The sequence below is a fragment of the Vanellus vanellus genome (genome assembly GCF_965231255.1).
Source record: "Vanellus vanellus genome assembly, chromosome: 18".
Taxonomy (NCBI): Eukaryota; Metazoa; Chordata; class Aves; order Charadriiformes; family Charadriidae; genus Vanellus; species Vanellus vanellus.
Window position 1 is genome coordinate 2044402 of NC_138923.1, and position 20054 is coordinate 2064455.

At 46.7% G+C, this 20054-nt stretch overlaps 1 protein-coding gene across 2 annotated transcripts in view; it reads left to right on the forward strand.

Annotated features, from left to right (window-relative positions):
* PNPLA7 (patatin like domain 7, lysophospholipase) overlaps positions 1-20054 on the forward strand; it is a 137035-nt gene that overhangs the window by 47316 nt on the left and 69665 nt on the right. For both annotated transcript variants that reach the window (XM_082492495.1, XM_082492496.1), the window contains exons 19-21: positions 5262-5375; positions 16664-16724; positions 19327-19476. In XM_082492495.1, coding sequence (XP_082348621.1) covers positions 5262-5375; positions 16664-16724; positions 19327-19476 — 325 coding nt within the window. The remainder of the gene's footprint in view (positions 1-5261; positions 5376-16663; positions 16725-19326; positions 19477-20054) is intronic.

The window sequence follows — 20054 nt, forward strand, 5'->3', positions numbered from 1 at the left end:
CCTGAGTTTACAGCACGAGGGAAAAGCGAACGCCACTAGATAATAAGATGGCAAAGAGAAGAATAGCCAGTCCAGCTGGAGCAAAAGAGGTGATGGGCTCAAGCCTTCAGTGAACTCCAGGAAAACCAGAGGCCAATGGCATCCTGGGCTGTATTAGAAGGGGGGTGGTTAGCAGATCGAGAGAGGTCCTCCTTCCCCTCTACTCTGCCCTGGTGAGACCGCATCTGGAATACTGTGTCCAGTTCTGGGCCCCTCAGTTCAAGAAGGACAGAGAGCTGCTGGAGAGAGTCCAGCGTAGGGCAACTAAGATGATTAAGGGAGTGGAGCATCTCCCTTATGAGGAAAGACTGAGGGAGCTGGGTCTCTTTAGTTTGGAGAAGAGGAGACTGAGGGGTGATCTTATTAGCGTTTATAAATATATAAAGGGGGAATGTCATGAGGATGGAGCCAGGCTCTTCTCAGTAGCGACCAGTGATAGGACAAGGGGTAATGGATTCAAGCTGGAACACAAGAGGTTCCACTTAAATTTGAGAAGAAACTTCTTCTCAGTGAGGGTGACAGAGCACTGGAACAGGCTGCCCAGGGAGGTTGTGGAGTCTCCTTCTCTGGAGACATTCAAAACTCGCCTGGACGCCTTCCTGTGCAACCTCATCTAGGTGTTCCTGCTCCGACAGGGGGATTGGACTAGATGATCTTTTGAGGTCCCTTCCAATCCCTAGCATACTGTGATACTGTGATACTGTGATTGTTTGAGAGAGAGAGGGGAAGGACAAGGATGGTGTACGGGTGAATTAAACATCGTAAGAGAAGAGCAGGAATGGGCAATGAGGCAGGACTTGTTTAGAGGCTTGTTACCGAGGAGGAGGAATGGATGTTATGGGAGAAGAACCAGAGAGGTGCTGTTGCCTCAAGCAAAATGTATCACGTTGACTTGAATTTGAAAAGAAGTGGGAAAGAGTCCTCCGATTCTTTCATGCACTGGAGCAAATATTGTGGCTGTGTTCGTGCTGGAGTGGATAAATGGCGGTTCTGGTAGTCTGGGAAGCACACACGCACAAATATACAAATATGCTTATATATATGCAGATATCGATATGTTTCCCCTCCCCCAGGTGGAGTTGGATAAGATTTGGAAGATGATAAACAAATGTTTCAAGAAGTAATATTATTAATGTTATTGCCAAGGTATCTTAGTGGTGTTTGGCTACTGTAGCTGTGGTGGGTGATCAGCATATTAAATTTGGGGGTTGTAACCGAAGAAATAATCTTATGGGGTTGATCTTCTGACTGCATGTTAAAGTTGAAGCTAGATCTCAAAGTCTTGTACTACTTACAAACCTGGAAAATAAGAAAGCTTGTTCAAAAGGGTCGCTGGACAGGGGAGCCCGAGGATTTGACTGTGGCTTGAGAGTGAAATGATTTTGAGTGCTCATGTTGCATGAAAGCTTTTATTCCTAAGAAAGAAGGAAAAAACAAATAGCTAACGTCTGAAACAGTTAATTAAGAATAAATACAAAGAAGAAAAGTTTCATTTTCAGGCGAGAACTGTGACTCAATGTTAGAATATGTTTTTAATCTCCAAAAAGAATAGCCAAATCTCTGTTTAATTTGGCAGATTCCCATGTGCAGAAAAAGTAAAACTAGTGCGAAGAAGGCTTTTTAACCACAGGGTGTGAAGAGGGGAGAGGTGAGAATGTAGTGAAGATTGAGAATAATCCTACCGATGGTCCAAATGTTCAATGAGAACCTTCTTGCTTCCAGAGAAGAGGAAGTATTTCCTGAATTGTTTGAGATAACTAATAAGAATAGAGATTGGGAGCTGAGATGATAATATCCAAAGGGAAAGCAAAATTTTAATTTCTTGGTGTACAGCGTCTGAGACCCGGATAGTTTCCATGCTAGAACACGGGTGTATTTGCATGAAAATATCAAAGCTAATGGCAAGACTTACATGGTACCTGTATATGAGAGTAGTACATATCAGTAGTATGTGATCCTGCATATAGGATCAGTATACAAGATCCAATTTCTGCAATCAGTTGGGAATTCCATTCAACAAATTCCCTGCAATTGTGGGGCTCCGGGACAGTGGTGGTGGTGGCTGCTGGCTGCGCAGCGGATGGCTCCTTGCGAAGGAGGTTTGAACACCTCTCCATCTCCCCCTGATCCGTCGAGGGAACAATTCGAAAAGACAAAAGTCACAGGTTGGAGGGGAAAAAAAAAAAAAGATCCCTGAGGCTTGGTTTTAAAGTTAAAATTTAATTCCCTTTTTTACAAATCTCATCTTTTCTGAAAGTCTTGTGAGCCCTTTGGAGCACAGTTAATTTTATGCACTCATGTATCACAGAAACAGTGGAAAAGCATGTTAGACAGTTGGAGTGTTTTTCTTCTTTATAGAAATTGAACTCAATCGGGTGATGACTGGAGAGAAGAGAGGTTTTATTTTAACAACTGAAACGCTTAACCTTGCTTTCAGGGTAAGGAAGCTGAATTACAGAGCCAAAATCTGTGATAAAAAGCTGGCAATAGGGGGGAGGGAGATTTGGGGAATTTAAAGGGGACTTGTTTCTCCATAAATATGTGTAGAAAGATGGCCTTTTTTCCCCCTTCCATAGAATTAGTTTAAAATGTGGTCAGATAACAAAACATCTGTGGCATCTGAGCAAAACCCAAAGGCTGGCTCTTGCGAAATGTGGGTACTTTAAATTTACATGTGCAGCTTTTTGTGCATGGCAATTGGCATCGATGAAACCCTTCTGCGCTAACCCAAGGTCACGTTGGCAGGCTGATCTCGGCTTTCTGGGCTAATTGTGAGTTTTTGAGACCTAGATGTTCTGGCTGTCCCAGTTGTCCGTTTGGTGCACCTGTAGTCTTCCAGGAACGCACTTGTGGTGGAAGTGGGGTCACGGAGTTGCGTGTTTTAAGTTAATTTTCTTGTAGTGTGGGCAGAAGTCGCTGCCCGGGCACCTGGCACAGCTCAGCCGTTGTACAGGGCGGTACATACATTGCATTAACTTTTTGTGTGTCTGAGCCACTGGTTCTACAATAAAAGCATCACTTGTGCTGGAATTTACAGTAAACATAAGCTTTGGAACAAATTCTGGGGAAAAAAAAAACAAACAAACAAAAACACCCCAACAAACCAACCCATCAAACCCCCCAACCCCAAAACAAATCAAGCAATTATAAGCTGATCTATTTTCTGTTTCTTTTCCTATTGGAAAATTTAAAATGAAAAGTCACGTTAGTTTGTATTCTAAGCATCCATAAATTGCAGTTAAGAGTGAGGAATTTTTTTGTTTGTGTTTTAACCTTAGTAATTACAGCCACTACGATGGCAACCATTTTTTTTAGAAACAACTGCTGGGTGGATTTTAAACCCAGTAAACATTGTCCCTTGCTAGAACTTGCAAAACTGAGCACCAGGCTGTTTCTAAGCAATTAAATGTTGTAGCTCACACCTGAGCTCCGAATGACACCATCTTGCCTAGCAGGTTAGCTCTTTACGCACGTGGAATTTCATATAATCATAGAATGGTTTAGGTTGGAAGGGACCTTAAAGACCACCCAGTGCCACCCCCCTGCCCTGAGCAGGGTCACCTCCCACCAGCCCAGGTTGCCCCAAGCCCCGTCCAACCTGGCCTTGAACACCTCCAGGGATGGGGCAGCCACAGCTTCTCGGGGCACCCTGCGCCAGGGGCTCACTGCCCTCATAGGAAAGAATTTCTTCTGAATATCTAATCTAAATCTCCCCTCTTCCAGTTTGAAGCCATTCCCCCTTGTCCTATCACTACATGCCCTGTTAAAAAGCCCTTCCCCAGCTCTCCTGTAGGCCCACTTTAGGCACTGGAAGGCCGCAATAAGGTCTCCCCCGAGCCTTCTCTTCTCCAGGCTGAACCCCCCCAACTCTCCCAGCCTGTCCTCCCAGCACAGGGGCTCCAGCCCTCAGAGCATCTCCGTGGCCTCCTCTGGACCCGCTCCAGCAGGTCCATGTCCTTCTTATGATGAGGACTCCAGAGCTGGATGCAGTACTCCAGGTGGGGTCTCACGGGAGTGGAGTAGAGGGGCAGAACCCCCTCCCTCACCCTGCTGGCCACACTTCTGATGCAGCCCAGGATATCGTTGGCCTTCTGGGCTGCGATCGCACACTGCCGGCTCGTGTTGAGCTTCTCATCAATCAGCACTCCCAGGGCCTTCTCCTCAGGCCTGATCACCAGCCGTTCCCTGCCCAGCCTGCAGTTGGGCTTTGTTTCTGCACTTCAGACCCAAGCAGGTAGGGGCGGTGGGGTTCGGGGAGCGGCTGTGTTTGGCAGATTGGGCCTTTAGGACCCGTTTTTGTTCATAGCGTGTCAGGTTTTCCCTGTAAAGGAGAATATCTCTGTATTAATTTTCATTCATGATCATTTTCTTCTAATCTTAACTTCTAATCTCAATAAAATAAATGTTGCTAGGCGAAGGAATCGGGCGCTGTTCAGGGAGGTGTGTACTGCCACATGTTTTCCTGTTTACATAGCACAGATCCACGTGCATATGTAAAAAAGGAAAAAAACCAACAACAACAACAACAAAAACCATCAACAAAAGAACTGGAAGAGCAGAGCTCACTTCTGGCCAAAATATGCTGATTTGCTCTTTGTCCCTTTCTTTAATTTTTAGGATGTCTTGATTATTTCAAGGTTGCTGCCATTCAGCTTCTGAGAGTAAAATGAAAGTATTTCAGGGTGGCGTTGGGGAAAAACGAAAGGAAGAGCAGTAGAGAAGTGGGTTTTTCTTTCTCTTGGCGTTATCACAACTAAAAGTGATGCATTAAAAGATGGAAGTGTTGTGATAACTGAGCCCATTGTGTGCCTCTGGTGGCTCTGGTGAGCCTTAAAAGCCATTCTCGCCCTCGCTCCGGAGAGGCACTGTGCCTCGGAGCTCGCAAAAACCCAATCACAACTTTCCCTCGTACTCCTGTCCATCTGGTGCTGCGGGTTCCGGTTTGGTGCAGAGCTGCGACCATCCGAGAGCGGCGCATGGGCCTGGGAGACCGGGCTGGAGCGGGTGGTGGTGCTCGCCGCAGGTGGAGGTGCCCTCGGGGGAAAGAGCGTTCTGTTTTGAACGCATGTGAGCACCCGGTGTGACGGTCGGGTGCTGGGGAATTGTTCCCCTTCTTTATCCTGATGTTTGGTTGTTTTTTTTTGTTTTTTTGGTTTTTTTTCTTTAATTTTTTGCAACGTGTTGTGAATGACCTTTAATGTTTTGGCTGTGTACTCTTTCAGGTCGAGGCATTAACCCATCAGCCCAGAGCCACCACCGTGCACGCAGTCAGAGATTCAGAACTCGCCAAGCTCCCGGAGGGAGCACTGACATCTATCAAACGCAAATTCCCTCAGGTAAGAAAATTAAAAGGATTTCCTATCTATCTCTAAAGACGTCTGAGGAGCTAAAACTCTCTGTTGGCACAGAGTCCTCTGGGTTTTTTGTATGATTGATGCACACTGAGAAAACATTTTGTTCTCTTTGTCTGCCTGATCTGATCTATACCAGACTTTCACCAATTTCTCTTGCTTTATCCTCTAATCTGTTTGAGCATGTTTTATTGCGGGGCTGGTTTCTGTATCGGGGAGAAGTTCATGCTAAATGCAGGACATGCATATTTAGCAAAGTGGAAATCGCTTAGTGCTATTGATAGTAAATGGAAGCTTGACTTCTGAAATCACTTTAAAATGTTGTTATTCATCTGTCTTGCTCCCTGGGACTCGAAGTCAGCGCTTGGTTGTATGTACCTTTGTTTCCAGAGCATTGATGTTTGGGGGTTGGTTTTCCTCTTCCTCGCCTAAAGGCTGTCAATCCCCATTCTGCAACTGCCAGATCTGTCCGTGTCCTGAAGACTGTGATTGCTCCCTTTGAATCCATCAACTCATCCGTCTTCTTTAATTCGCTTGACGTTGTACCTCTCTCCTGCAAATCTGGAGACTGACGGACTTGGAATTTAATTCTTTTGTCCCTAAGTGCATCAGGGATATTATACTAAGTACTAAATCATTGCACTAGCCTTAAAGGCAATTCTTTAATGCTGTTACTTCAGATTATTTCTGATTTTTCTTTTTGCTGTCTTTAAGACATATACTTATTTTACCAGATTTAAAAAAAAAAAGCTGCAAAAGTAATAAACCTAATTAAAATACTTGTATCCTTTTGTTTTCCTAGGACCCGTAATAATGTTTTTTTATTATTTTTTTAACTGTATAATATAAAGCCTATATTCACGCATTCTCGTGTTACAAAAACTGTGGGGGTTTGTCTGTATTATTGCTAGGATAATTTCATCATTGCGGTAAATGTTCAGAAGTAACGTCAATGAAAAATAATCTGCCTGGTTGCCCTGGAAGCATTATTTTTGCCTAAGTGTTTGTGAACTTCTGTTGTGGGTTGTTAAGGCGCTCCTGTTCTCGGGATTGCTCTCGAATACCCCTCCGGGTCTGCTGTTCTCCATTTAATGGCGCAGATTTCCTGCCCAGATCCATGAGCTGGTGGCAGCGTGCAGCTTCTGTACATGGCGAGCCATGAGCGGGGTACCGCCAGTGCAGCGCGTCCTCTCTGGAGCTGCCCTTTGCGGCGTCACTGCGCTTGTGACTGGTCAGGAAGTGAGGAAATGAGCCGGCTGGAATGTAAAACCACCGGTCTCCTTACAATAGCGGATGATTTTAAATGTTACTAGTTACATTTAAACTGTAAATTACTAGTGGGCACTGACCACGTAATATTTGATAACGCCTTGAACACAGCCTTTGTGTAGATCAGAGCTCTCATTCTGCCTTTCTGTCTGGGGCAAGACTTGATTTCGGTGTCTCTTTTCTCTCTCTTCCCTTTTTCCTATTCTATCAGTTGGTAGAATTGTTTTGCCCGAAAGAGCGCGCTCTCTGTGTGAATCGTTTTGCTTTGCGGTTAAAGTTGAGCTCGAGTGTTAACATTTCTACTACAATTCAAAACGCTTGCTTATAATGGAATTCAAATGTCTTCCCATGTCTAAAGCGTGCAGCCTGTCAGCCGCCAATTCCTGACCTTTGGGAATATGGAATTAAGTTATCTCTAGACTTGCACGTAGTTTGGCTAATTAGTTACAATGAGACAAAATGCTAAAATAGATCTTTTAAGGAAATGTGTTGCAAAAACGGTTGTTAGAAAAACACATTGCTGCTGCTGTTTGAGATCTCCAAATTCTAAAGAGATGTTAAACTGGTTTAAAAAATGTGAAAGCTTACACTTTTACTATTGGATTATTCTAGAACAAGCATTAGAAATAGAAAGAGGAGTGTAAAACAGACGTTAAGTAGGTGATTTATGTGGTTAATGCCTTCAGACTGTCTTAAGATGAAATATTTTTTTAATATGATCTCAAAGCTCTCGTGTCTTCTCTTTTTGTCTGTTAGGTCCATCACAGATAAGAGCGGAAGGACAGAAGTGAGGGGCAATTGAAGTGATGGAGGAAAACAGTAGGGTAGAAAGTCTGAAGTCAAGTAGAAAGTACAAAGTCAACTTTAAAGTTAAAGGAGTACACTGGAGAGAAGTTTTTTGAGCTGGAAACTAATAAACTGCATACAGAGAAAAGGGTCTGGGTAGCTGTTTCTTATGAAAAGAATCCAGGCACTAGGGGATCAAAAGATGACCGTACCTGAACCATGTCATGCAGTTACGAAAAAAAATAACTATGTTAATAGAATGCTTTTGCAGTGAAGAAATCCTTGTGTTCTCCCTGGTACTGGAAAATATTCTGTACCAGCGGCAGCACATTTGATGGAAGAGGCAGACCAAACGAAGAGAGTCTAGAGGACAAAAAGGCAGGTGGCTGATGTTTAGAAATATTAACCTATAAGGGCAAAAAGACTGTGAAAGGTTAAGGGAAGACACGGGAACTATTTTCAAACGTTTAAAGTTGTCTTCTGACAGAAAGGGCATAAGCTACTCATCGTACTGGAGTAGAGCAAATGGTGGTGTCCTGAAACTGCAGCGGCTGGGTATTAAGGAGAGAAAGCTGATTCTGCCCCGTAGAAAGGCTGGAAGGTTGTTACTTGTTTTTATAACCTCTTAAAAAATTATGTTTGAGGTGGTGCTTAGCTCTGAGCAGAGGGATGGGCCAAATGAATTCTCTCGGTCCTATTTGCTCTCCTGTTATTTTAGTCGAGTGATTTATACACCGCTTTTATGATGATATTTTCCCCATCCAACCAAATGTAATAAAGTAACGAAGGGAGAGCAGGTGGGATAGTTCTGAAATAATTTGACTAGGTGGGAGGAGCTAGCTTGTGATTCAGCAGCGTGGTGGGGGACTTCCCTCTCAGTCCTCTGCAAATCAGAAAACCGTCTTTTAGGAAGAAGTAAAAAGCCCCTCTGCCTCTGTCGGACACGTGCTCCCCCGCTGCCTGGTGAGGTGAAGCTGACCAGAGTCTCGCTTGGTGGAACAGGGATCAAACATTGGTACCCGTCCCCTGAGTCCGGTGAAACGTTCTCTTAGTTCAGAGGAATCCCGCACCGGGGAGAATTACTTTTGTTTTGGTGTTCCTCTTGGCAGTCTCCGTAGAGTCTAAATATCGTGTGCGCTAACAGCCAAGGACTGGGCAGTTCCTGAGGCTGAATTACCCTTTTAATTAGTTACCCTTGAGGTGGACTATTTCCTGCCAAGGGCAAAGAACCCTTTAATTCTCGGAGTCAGTGGAGAGACTTCATCCTGCATGCTTTTCACCAGTCGTGATGTGTTTGTAGATGATCCAGATGTTCCAACTCTGGAATACATTGTAAGAAAATATTACCTGATGGGTAAGAAAATTGTAAACATGAGTAGCGGTTGCTGATGAGAACAATGGCAAATGAGGGAAATAACACACTATTAGTCTGTACAGTAATCAGAGTTCCTCGAGCTGTGATGGACAGTCTGTCAAAATGGCACAGCTGATGCTTGGGGAAGCACCGTACGCTCGCCTGGGTTTGTCTTCTCCCCCAGGCATCTGCTTAGGGCCTGTCAGAGGCAGGATGCGGCTCTGCTGCGGTCCATGGCGTGACCTGCTGGAGCTGCTGGTAGTCGGAGGGATGATACAGGAGGGTGAGTGTGGGGAATCTCATCTCACTTATAAGTAACAGCCAAAATCTCAAAAAGTACGTGCCCAGAAGTGACAGGTGTTGACTTCTAGATCCTGCTCAGCCTGCAGAAGTCAAACCTGCATCTCCTAGCTTCTCGGGAAAGCGTCCCAGCCTGGGGCTGGGACATTCCCAGGTGAAAGTGGTCCACAGTGTAGAACTTCTCCTTTGTCTTCTTCGGCACTGGTGCCCGAGGGCCGCAGCTCTCCAGCATCGCCGTTGGGGCACTCAGCCAGCGAGAGCATTTGCTCCTCCGACAGCCTCGGTGCTGCTGCTGGTGCTGTCTGAAGCTTTTGAGAGCTGCAGGAGTGAAAGGGAATTGATTCTTTCTATTTTCATCACACTGCCTTGAGTTCTGAAAAGTAGGACAGAGAATCAGCTCACGATTTTTGGCACCGCGAAGCGGTTTCGAAGCAGCAGCGAGAGCGCAGAATTTGTGAACAGATTACAGAGATGTTCTACCATCGGCGTGTAGCTTGGAGCGCGATTCATAGATCAGCTTGGCCTCTGCTGAGCTGAGATGGGTTTTGCCTTGGTGGTTTTTTTTTGAATTCCAACTTGAAATTTAGACCTGCTCTAGCTGATGGAAATTGCACAGAGAAATTGCTGAGGAGCTGAGGGGGGGGGGGGATGAACTGTGAGACAGCCTTTCGCGTGCTAGAAATGCACGCTAGAAAATACGGAGTTTTTCAGCATCCTTCTAAGTCTGCCCTTGGCGTTTAAATATATTCAGAACCAGCTTGAAAAGCGAGTCCTCTGTCTTCGTGTATGTATTTTAACCGGAGCTTTTCTGAAGTGGATGGAGCCTTCCCTAGGGTTATCTGCCTTACAAAGCGAGTTCAGTAATGTGCCCTCTTTTCCAAACGCTTCCCTCGGGCATCGGGTATATCGTGCGTCACATTATTTAAGCTTGATACGGCACTGTGGAATAGGTCAGGAGAGGCCGTGCTTCTAGATTTTTCTGCATTTGTTCTCACGGCCCATTGAAATAAGTTTTCCTTGACTGTAGGAGAAGTGGATGTGAAAAGGAGAGAAGAAAAATGTTCGGAGGGAGCGCAGTCGCGGGCTGCAGCTGCCCGAGGTGAGGCAGGCAGGAGCCAGTGCTTAGTCATAGCAGCGATGCGACGCTGACTTTTTTCTTCAAGACACGATTGATCACAAGCATTAGAAGCTCAAACAGCCCCAGGATGAAGCTTCAGTTCTTCTGTGTGCATTAGCGGCATTTGTAAAGGTGCCAGAAATTGTTGCGAGTGAGCATTTAAGATTTGCTTTGTCACAGCGGTTCTCAAACCGTGGGAAGTTTGAATGGGAGACCCCTCGCTGAGCGCCCCGATCCTGTGACAAGCGGAGTGTTTTATCTGATCTGGGGCCACGTAAAGCTTCAATAACACCGTGCTTTTATTCAAATCGATGATCTGATTTACCTCTCCTCCTCTCTTGTCCTTCAAAAAAAAGCCCAAACCTTAAGGAAGCTGGTAGAGAATAATGGCAACTCCTGGAAAGAGCTCCGCGGAAATGAACCTGCTATTGTGTGTACTTGTATAGATAAAATGGCTGTTATTACTGTTTTACCCCAATTGTATTTACTTTGTAGAACAGAGAACCCTTGGCAGCCCTGTTCTCCACACTTGCTTATTCACGTTGGATCTCTGTGTGGTAGAAAGCCCTTTTACGTGTCCTTTAACTAAGTCACGTATGTACGTGAAGGTCTATAGTACCCTGCTGTGAAGGCACCAATAAATTGTTATTTAACATATTTAAGTGAAAGGTGGCCTGGTGGATGACTGATTTGAAGTTTTAAAGGCTTAACTATTAAGTATCTTATTTTTAAACTTAAAAGTCAACGGAGAAAGTACTTGGCTCTCCCACGAGTCACCTTGCTGAGTGTGAGAATACCGGTCATCTGCATCCGGGTGGTGGTAGAGGATCCGCTAGAGAGGACTGGAACAGACTGGGAAGGAAAAGCACACGCAGGTTTGTAGGGCAGCGTATCTGTTGGTTGCACAGGATCCAGACTGGCGGGGGGGGCTCACTCCCTGCCTGCTTTAGCTGGGGCTGGATTCCCAAAGCTGGGACCTGCGAGAAGACACCACTGAGGGGCCGGCACTGCCTGTCCCGGGGACCGGCCCTTCGCTGCCTCGCGCGGCAGCTTCGCTGCTTATTCCAAACAGCATCCAATGAAACCTCAACCTCAGCGCAGCGTGGAGCGGAGTCGATGAATATATTGTTTCGGGTTTGTTCTTACGTTGCTCCTCTTCTAATAAAGATGGATTTGTACTGCACAGTGCCTTTTGCATCAGTTAGTTGTTACTGTGAGTTTGGATGTTGGTGTAGATTTTGTGATTTCTCTAAATCAGCTTTGTTGAAAGTTAGCTAAGAAGGGAAGAAGCATTGTTTGGTACCGTTGTTACCTGTCAGCAGACAGTCAGTTTGCCAGGCAGTCCGTACTGTTCCCAGGATGAAATAAATATCCAGAGGAAAGTATTTCATCACTGAATTCTCATGAAAATCGCTTTCAAAAGGGCTGATTGTAAAGCAGCTCTTAAGTTTCACAGTTGAATAGTGACGACAGCTTTAACTAGAACCCCGCCTTGGAAGATCAGCTGGGTGCGGGTAATAGGTTGAAGCATTTAAAAGGTTTATAGGAAATACAACGCTGTGGAGTGGCCGTAACCGCTTGGCGTGGGAATTACGGTAGCTGTGAAGCAAGTGGCGCTCGGGGTGGCACCTGGGACCCGGGGCGGCTGGAGCGTCGGCAGCATCGCTAGCCGGCCACGCGCAGCTGGCCCGCCGCCTGGCCCCTCGCTGCAGGACGCTTGTTTTGAAAGTGAAATTAGTCATCCTAAAGCAGGCAGATAGAGTCCCCTTGGGAGGGCGAAGTTCCATCCTTGCCCTGCAATGCAGAGGCTGCAGGGCTGCGGAGTAACTTAACATGAGTTACGCAGAGGGAAAATTAATGGTTTTCCAGAGCCTTCTCTGTAGCAGATGCAGAAATAGTTTCCCCTTCAGTACGGGGGCGCTGGGGGGACCGGAGGGTGCTGGGAGCTGGGCTGGGTCTGACTGGGGATGGTTGATTCGGAAACGGGCAGGAAGACGGCGTTTTCCAGGGAGATGAGGTGGTGAGCCGGCTCAGGGAGGTGGAATTGTGCTGAGCAAAGTGCTCTCTAACACTGTTTCGGAAAGAGAAATACTCTCTATCCTGTTCTGCCCTTCATAAGTGTTCTGGTGCATTAATCTGAAAAGGTGAGTGGGTGGAAGGAGGAGGAGCAGCATTTTATTTCCCCCGCAAAACGTGCGTCTCAACGGAATGTCCTGCTCTGGGACTGCTTTTATGACTTTACGGTTGCGGTAGGGGCTGGGAGAGCAGGAGAGGTTTCGGGGCCGTCGGAGAATGGCACCGATGTCCCTGGTTCCCAGGTAGCTTTTGAAATGGAGCAATACTCAGGTTTTTAGCCCTGTAAGGTTAGTTTTCTTCTTTCAGCCCTGAAAAGTCTTTTGCAGAAGCTCAGGAGAGTGAATATTTGTTTGCTTTGGGGTTTTTGGTGGTTTTGGTTATTTGTTTGGGTTTGTGGGGGATTTTTTTTGTGGTTTTCTGTTTGTTTTGGAAGCTGACCTAGTTGTCTCCACAAGCCAGGCAGGCTCGCTGGCCCCAGAGCCCCGACTCGCGCTGCCAGACCCCAGAGGTGGGTATGACGGTTGCCGGCAGAGCGTGGTGCCCTTTCGGAGTCGTTTCACAGCAGTGGTGGGAAGGACAGAGCGCTCCGTGGCACAAGGACGCGGTTAACCTGCACGGTGGCAGGTTCAGCGGCGCCGCTGTGTTCGCACCCGGCCTGTGGCAGAAGTGCCTAATTGATGTCTCTGCTCCTCGTTACTGGTTGAGGTGATTAACTGTGATTACCTGAGCAGGAGCCGCTCGCTGCGAGGGCGGTTTCTAATCGGGAGGAATGAGAAATTCAACTTCTTCACAAACTGAAACAAGTTTGGCTCTATCCCTAGTGCAGGGGGTCAAAAAGTTGCATTTACTTCGCAGGCAGTTAATGATTCCGCCCCCCCTCCCCTCCTCCGAATTTAGAAACCTCCCGGCGTTCTTGGATAAGTCTGGGCTCCCAACTCGCTGCCTTTTTGGCAGTACAGATTTTTTCGTCCAGCCATCGACCCCAAGCGGCTGATTGCGTGGCAGCGGCCTGCGCTGCGGCCGGGCGTCTGCGGGGGCCGGGGGGGTGTTGGCCGGGCTGGCCGGGTGCTGGAAGAGGCTGTGAAATCCGGGATGCGCCATAGGGATGAGCACACCAGACGCTTCCGACTGTGCTGCGAAGGCTGTCTAGCCCTGGGTGACGCTGACGCTGTGGAAATGAGACAATTTTGCATGTGCAAATGTCTGGGAAGTGCTCTGCGCTCTTCCGGCACCGTGCTCGGGAAAGATGGGGAGAGGGGCTCGAAGTTGTGTCCGCTTCTGGAGGGACAGCCCCAGTCCGTTGCTGTGCTGGGGGCTGTGTGGCACCTCCAGAGGACTGAACACTCAGTGTTTCTTCCAGGTCGATGTGGTTTTCCCGGCAGCGCTGCCGTGGCTCCTGCCTTCCCCCTCTGCCCAAACCCTCCCTGCTGATTCCAGAGCTTTTCCTGTGAGATACAGCTGAACCCGTTGGGTGGGAATGAGCCGCTGCCGAATCCCTGCCCGGGTGCCTGTGCCCAGGTACCTGCCTGCCAGTGCCCTGTCATCTATCTGCCTTTCTCCTGCCTTTCTCTCTCCCAGGCATGCTTGGAATAACTCTCCAACTTTCCCTGCAGTCCCTGTCGGAGCTCTCCCAGCCCCAGGGCTAATTTCTGCTTTTTTCCTCCTCCCTTCCCCAAGCTCCAGCAGCCTCCTCCGTGCCACCCCAGGTCCTGCCCTGGTTTCCCCGGGCTTCCTTGGCACAGCCTTTTGGGCTTCTCCTTCTTCTGCCCTGTTCCTGGAGGGGTTACAATAAAGGGCTTTGGCAACCTGAAGGGAGATCTCTTTTTCATTCTCCAGTGGGGCTGATTTGGTGAGAGCCGCTCTGCAGAGTCGCGGGTGTAGGTCAGCGATGGAAACTTTGGGTCTGTTGTCGATGAAGAGACGTGATTTATGTTGACTTCTCCCACAGAGGGGTGGATGGGTCTCTTTTAAAGAAACGCAGTGCCTTTTTGTAAAAGGAAATTTAGGGTATGTAATATAAAACTCCAAGGAAATTTCAGGCCAGTTCTTAGCTCTGATCCCGAATTGATGTTCCTTCGACGTTGCCATGACTGCGACAGAGTGACTCATCCCGTTATGGTTAGCAATTTGCTTGTCTTACAAAGTCACCGGGGAAATAATTTTTCCATATCTATATGTACCAAGGCTGTAAGGTTTGCTCTAGCAAACAAGACAAATAATATTTCCTGGTAACAGGAGCAGCCAACTGGAAAATGAGACCAATAGGTTCTATTCTTAGTTCCGTCATTAACCTTGGACGTTTTCTTTAACTTAACTGGAGCTCTCCTGAGCTGTCTGTAAAGCAGAAAAAGTTATAAATGCAGGAGATGGTTTTAGTAAGTAATTAAAATTCTGACATTTAAAGTGGTTCAGAAGTGCAAAATGTTCATAACGCCTTCCAAAAGTGCTTCGGGAAAGTCCTAGAGTGCAGGTCCGGGTTGCTGGGCGACTGCGTGGGAGCTGGGGGTAGTGAATGCTCCCAAGAGCTGGTTATCTCCCTTGGGAAGGGCAATCACTCCCATAATTTTTACTAAGAATTCCCTCTTTCCCTCCCTGCTCCCCATAGTTTTCCTCAGCTACACCCAGTGCCGTTATTGAACCCCAGAAGCGCCGAGCTCGGCGTGACTGAAGTGGTAATGGGTCAGCTGGGTGATCATCAGCTCTTCTTGGACTTCGGACAAGCGGAAGCGTTTTAGCTCCCGTTTGCGATTCCCGGATGAGGAGGGAGGCCGCGGGCTCGCCTGCCCTCGGGGCCGCCCCCGTTGCGCCACGGCTCCGTAGTGGCCGCGGTCGTGCCGCGTCGGCGCTCTCAGCAAAGCGGGTACGGGCGGTTGTGTCCACGATTGGTGCAATAAGAGAAACGTTAAAGCGGTTGATTTTTGGATCACTGAGGAGGCGGTTGATGCGGCACCTTTAAGAACGTGGAGTTGCGGCTGTGGGACAGCAATTGCTCAAATAACTCTGTTCAGCTCTCGCTCCCCGTGCCACGGAGGCACTGCGGTGGGAGGTACTGGTGTGCTCTCCTGCCCTCCTCCCCCCGACGCTGCCAAACTCTCGGGCGTAGTAAAGCTGTGGAGTTTCACAGTCCGGGGCAACTTATTGTATTTTTTTTTTTTTTTTTATTAAAAGCAGGACGTATAAATGATTCTGATGGGCACGCTGCCCTGTCTTGGTGCTTACGTGGTCTTTTATTTGAAAGAAGCATCCTGAAGTGCTTGTTCTTATGGGAACAGCGTGTCTGTCTCTGTCCAAAATCCACCATAGGCCTTTGCTGCCGCTCGCTCGGCTCGTTAAGAGTTTAGAGAACTCTTCTTGTTGTGGTTTTCAAGGTTTGTTTTTTTTTTTTTTTTTTTAAGACCTCCTGAAGACTGCAGTTATTTTGACCTCGAATTGTTTGTCTGGGGGAGAGTGTCTAATGATTGCTCTATTAATCCTTAAGGCATTTAAGTATCTCTTTTCCTTATTTGGTAGGACATTTGCACATAGCTTTTCAGAAGAAATGATGCGTTTTCCAAGTCTGTCGCTCCTCGGCGTTGCAATTATTAGTCTTCTGCTCCGCCACTTGTTGGGAACGATTGATTGTTATCGTTGAAGATAAGCTTGTCAGCTTTCAGCTATGGCTGTTTGAATATTGGTTTATATCGATGTAAATCCAGTTGGAAAAAAAAAAAAAAAAAGCCGGGAAAAAAAAATCTGTCCTTCCAAAGGTACCACACAAACATGATGGGAGGGGAAAGCAGTTTCTTCAATAGTTTGTTCTGATTCTGCAGGTGTTTAGAGTGTGTATTTATCTCTTTTATTCGAGATGTCTTAAATTGGTTACTGCAAACGCTGACTAATTCACAGGTGGAAGCAAGACTGGGGGGGATCTGTTGGAGTACAAATTGAACCTTTCGGAGCTGTCAGTCCCTGCGGGAGAGGAGATGTGCAACGGCCGCGCGGGAGGGAGAGCGGCCGAGGGGCACAAGCACACTGCGGAGAGAAAAGAGGGGAACTGAAAAGGCAATTTGACTTGTTTCCCCAAATAAATGGATTTCTTTCTTTTGCTCCCAAAGCAACTTAAATACTGCCTTTTTTTTTTTTTTTGGTTTTGTTTTGTTTTCTTGGTTTTCCAGATCAGAGTAAAATAAAGTAAAAGAAATCAAGACAAATGATCGGTCACCGTACCTTACAGCCGGGAAAGAGGCTATGGTTATAAAACCTTGTCTCCAAGTGGTTCAGCTTGAGAGAACATCTTACAAAAGTTTGAGGGTATCTGTTTAGCTGCATTATTTTTAGTCCATTCTGCCTGAATGTTTGTCTCTTTTCTTTTTCGTTCTCTCCCGTGGCTAGGTTGTGACTAGACTTATTCACTTGCTGGGCGAGAAGATTCTTGGCAGCCTTCAGCAGGGAGGTAAGACTCATTCCTGGACCGTTCCCATTGATACTGGTGCTTCCTTGGAGCCAGATTTGCATCGTTAAATCTGGAAACAGAAAGTACATACTTGAAAAGAGAGTTCGTCGCTAAATATTTTAGCTGTAGTCACAAGTGAATGGTGATTTTTATATTTTATATATATATATATAGGTACATTATTTTTTTTTGGTGGAGCACGGCTAAATAAGTATGGGAATGGAACGATGTGCAGTTGAGATAGAAGAGTATCGCTGCATATGTGCAGCGAAATCTCCCTGAAATTTCTTGCGAGAGAAGAGCTGAAGAGGAGCATTGGAAGTAGCAGCGATGATCGACCTGAATCAGATCGTCGTGCTGAGTGGCGTCTGCCTATCGACTGACTTAATGTGTCTGTGTTTGCATTGGCCTAATGAATGGCCTGAGAGGAAGCGGTCTGCTGTGGATGGGTTCTTCAGCTTTGTGTATGTGGCAGAGGCAAAACAAAGTCTATTGACTGATTGAAGTGAGTAGGAGGAAATTCTCCAAAATTTCTTGAGCAGCTTTTAAAAGAAAACAGATGCACGTTAACTACTGAGGGTGTTGTGGAGTTCTTTGCTGTTGTGGGTTGGGTGTTTTTTTTTTTTTTTTTTAATTACTGTTTTTTACTGTTTTTAACTATTCCAAGGAGACTGAAAGTGAGGTAGCCAGCTTTCGTGTATTGGAGCAGTTTTGGGGAGTGAATCTCCAAGTCCACTCTGTCCTCAGCTTTCTGTACACAGTCAGTTGTGTACCAATCTCTAGCGATAATTGTAGTTAAAGTTCTGTGCGTGCTCAAATGCCTTTGTAGCCTCGGGCAGAATCCAGACTGCTTGGGAAATAGGGCAAGATGTGATCTGGAGAAAACGGCAGGAAAATTAGTGACAGTAATAGGAGTTCAATCAGAGAATCACCATTGAAGTTCTGAGGAGGAGAGGACTGGCAGAGATGAAGGAGCTGAGCAGTGATATGTAACTTTGTTTGAACCTACGAATATCTTCTCGAAGATCACCAAAAAGAGTGGAAAAACTATTTAATGTTCTGTGCAGAGCTATTTTAGAAGACTTGAAATGAATAACTCAGTGGCTGAATATGTTTGAAAAAAGTTTATCTGATATTTCTGTGTGTCCTGCAGTGTATTGTCGATCCTGCATATAGACTTGGGATGAGTTTTCATATGGTATATCAAGTACTTCTGTATGTCCATCTCAAGAGATCATCTTAATGGTGCATCTTAGGCCTTTGCTGGGTTATAAGCAGGACATTAAATCCTAACTTAGATGACAATAAGTTTATTTTGTACCTAGGGCTGAGTTGATGGGCATTAGCAGTGAAGTAAAGTTCATCAAATCATAGAATGGTTTGACTTGGGAGGGACCTTAAAGACCATCTAGTCCACCCCCCTGCCCTGGGCAGGGACACCTCCCACCAGCCCAGGTTGCCCCAAGCCCCTACTAACCTGGCCTTGAACACCTCCAGGGATGGGGCAGCCACAGCTTCTCGGGGCACCCTGCGCCAGGGGCTCAGCACCTTCACAGGGAAACATTTCTTCCTAATATCTAATCTAAACCTGCCCTCTTCCAGTTTGAAGCCATTCCCCCTTGTCCTATCCCTCCATGCCCTTCTACAGTGTCCTCCCCAGCTCTCCTGGAGCCCCTTCAGGGACTGGAAGGGGCTCTAAGGTCTCCCCGGAGCCTTCTCTTCTCCAGGCTGAACCCCCCCACCTCTCTCAGCCCGTAAGGTTGTCTGAGCAGGCTTAGTTAAAGAGAAAAGAAAGAGCATCAAAATAAAAAGAACAGTTTATAGAATACCATTATGATTTATCTTTTCCTGTTCTCAGCTATCTAGAGACACCTTAGTCTTTGTCGCACGCATCACATGCTTCTGGCAAAAAATGCTCTCCTCTGCCCATGCTCTCCGCCCTTACTCAGTGTGCCATATTCTCTTGGAGCTGCTGCCACACTCACTTTGCAGCTACTTGAGAGGCTCCATGTTTTATGTTAATACTCCGAAGCACATATCTGCGAAGCTCCACCTTTTCCCGTCTTAGAGACGTGAAAATAGGTAGAGATACACGTTCCCTATAGGAACTTCGTTGAAAACAGATATTTATTTTCTTGATCAGGAAATCATAAAAAATGAATGTTAATTTTGGGGATGTTTTGATAGTGGCAAGAGGTTTTGGGGTTTTGTTAGTTAAGCTAACTCCTCTTGTGGGCTAAATCAATGCCTGTTCCAAAGTTGTGGCCGTTCAAAGTGATTCAAAGTGCCTTTTCATCTTTTTCTTGACAGGTCAGGTAAACGCATGTTGTATTTAACCTCTTCCCAGAATCCAGATACTGTACCATTGCCTGACTTTTACCCACGCATGCCGTGTCAGCTGCCAAACGTGATGGAAATTGATCTTCATCCTCTTACCAGGGAAATATGCGGGAACTTCCTTTTATTGTTACATTTATCTGAGGTTAAGCAATTCGGTGACGCTTTCCTTGCCGCCTGATGGTTGAAAACAATGAAACGACACTTTGCCTTCTTGGGTTGGCTGATGGCGAGTTTGTTTTTTTTTTTTTTTCTTTTCGTACAGGTCATCCTCTTGGATTACACAGCTCGAGCAGCAAGTGGGATGCCGGGAATCCTGCCAGCAATCTCTCCACAGTGGCAATTATGCCGGTGTCTGAAGAGGTGCCGCTTACGGCTTTTACTCTGGAGCTCAAGCACGCGCTCAGTGCTGTGGGTAAGGAGTGTTTGCAGGTTACTGCGTCACGGCGAACAGATGCTGCTTGGCTTTTTAGAGGGGGTATGGCCAGGTACTGCCATTACTCAGAGGTGGATTTGTGCTGCGTTAGGGGGTAGCGGTACCGCAGTGCTCAGCATCAGCCTTTTTCATCACCTCTTGCTTCTCTGTCCCCATCGCTAACGTGCATTTAATTTAAGCGGAAAACTTTGCGGCCTTAATGACTCAGAAATATTAGCCAACCTGCCCGGCCTCGCGCCTCGGCTGCCGTCGGCACCCCGAGGGCTGCAGGCACGCCGGAGAGCAAACCCCACCGCCATTCCCACAGTGCCTGCCTGAGGGTCTGGTTCTCTCTCCCCCCGGCGTGAGGGTCTGTCAGGCTTCCGCGGCTGTACGCCTTCATCCAGCAAAGGATTTCTTAGGCAGTTTTCTTTTGTCGCGGTAGTGCAGTGAATGGTGAGCATAAGACTTGATGGAAGAGGCTCATGGAGAAGATCCAGTTTGGCACTGGAAGTCCAAACTTAAGTCTTAAATCGTTGTCCCATTCGTTGGCAGCTTGTTTGTCTCATGCTCACAAA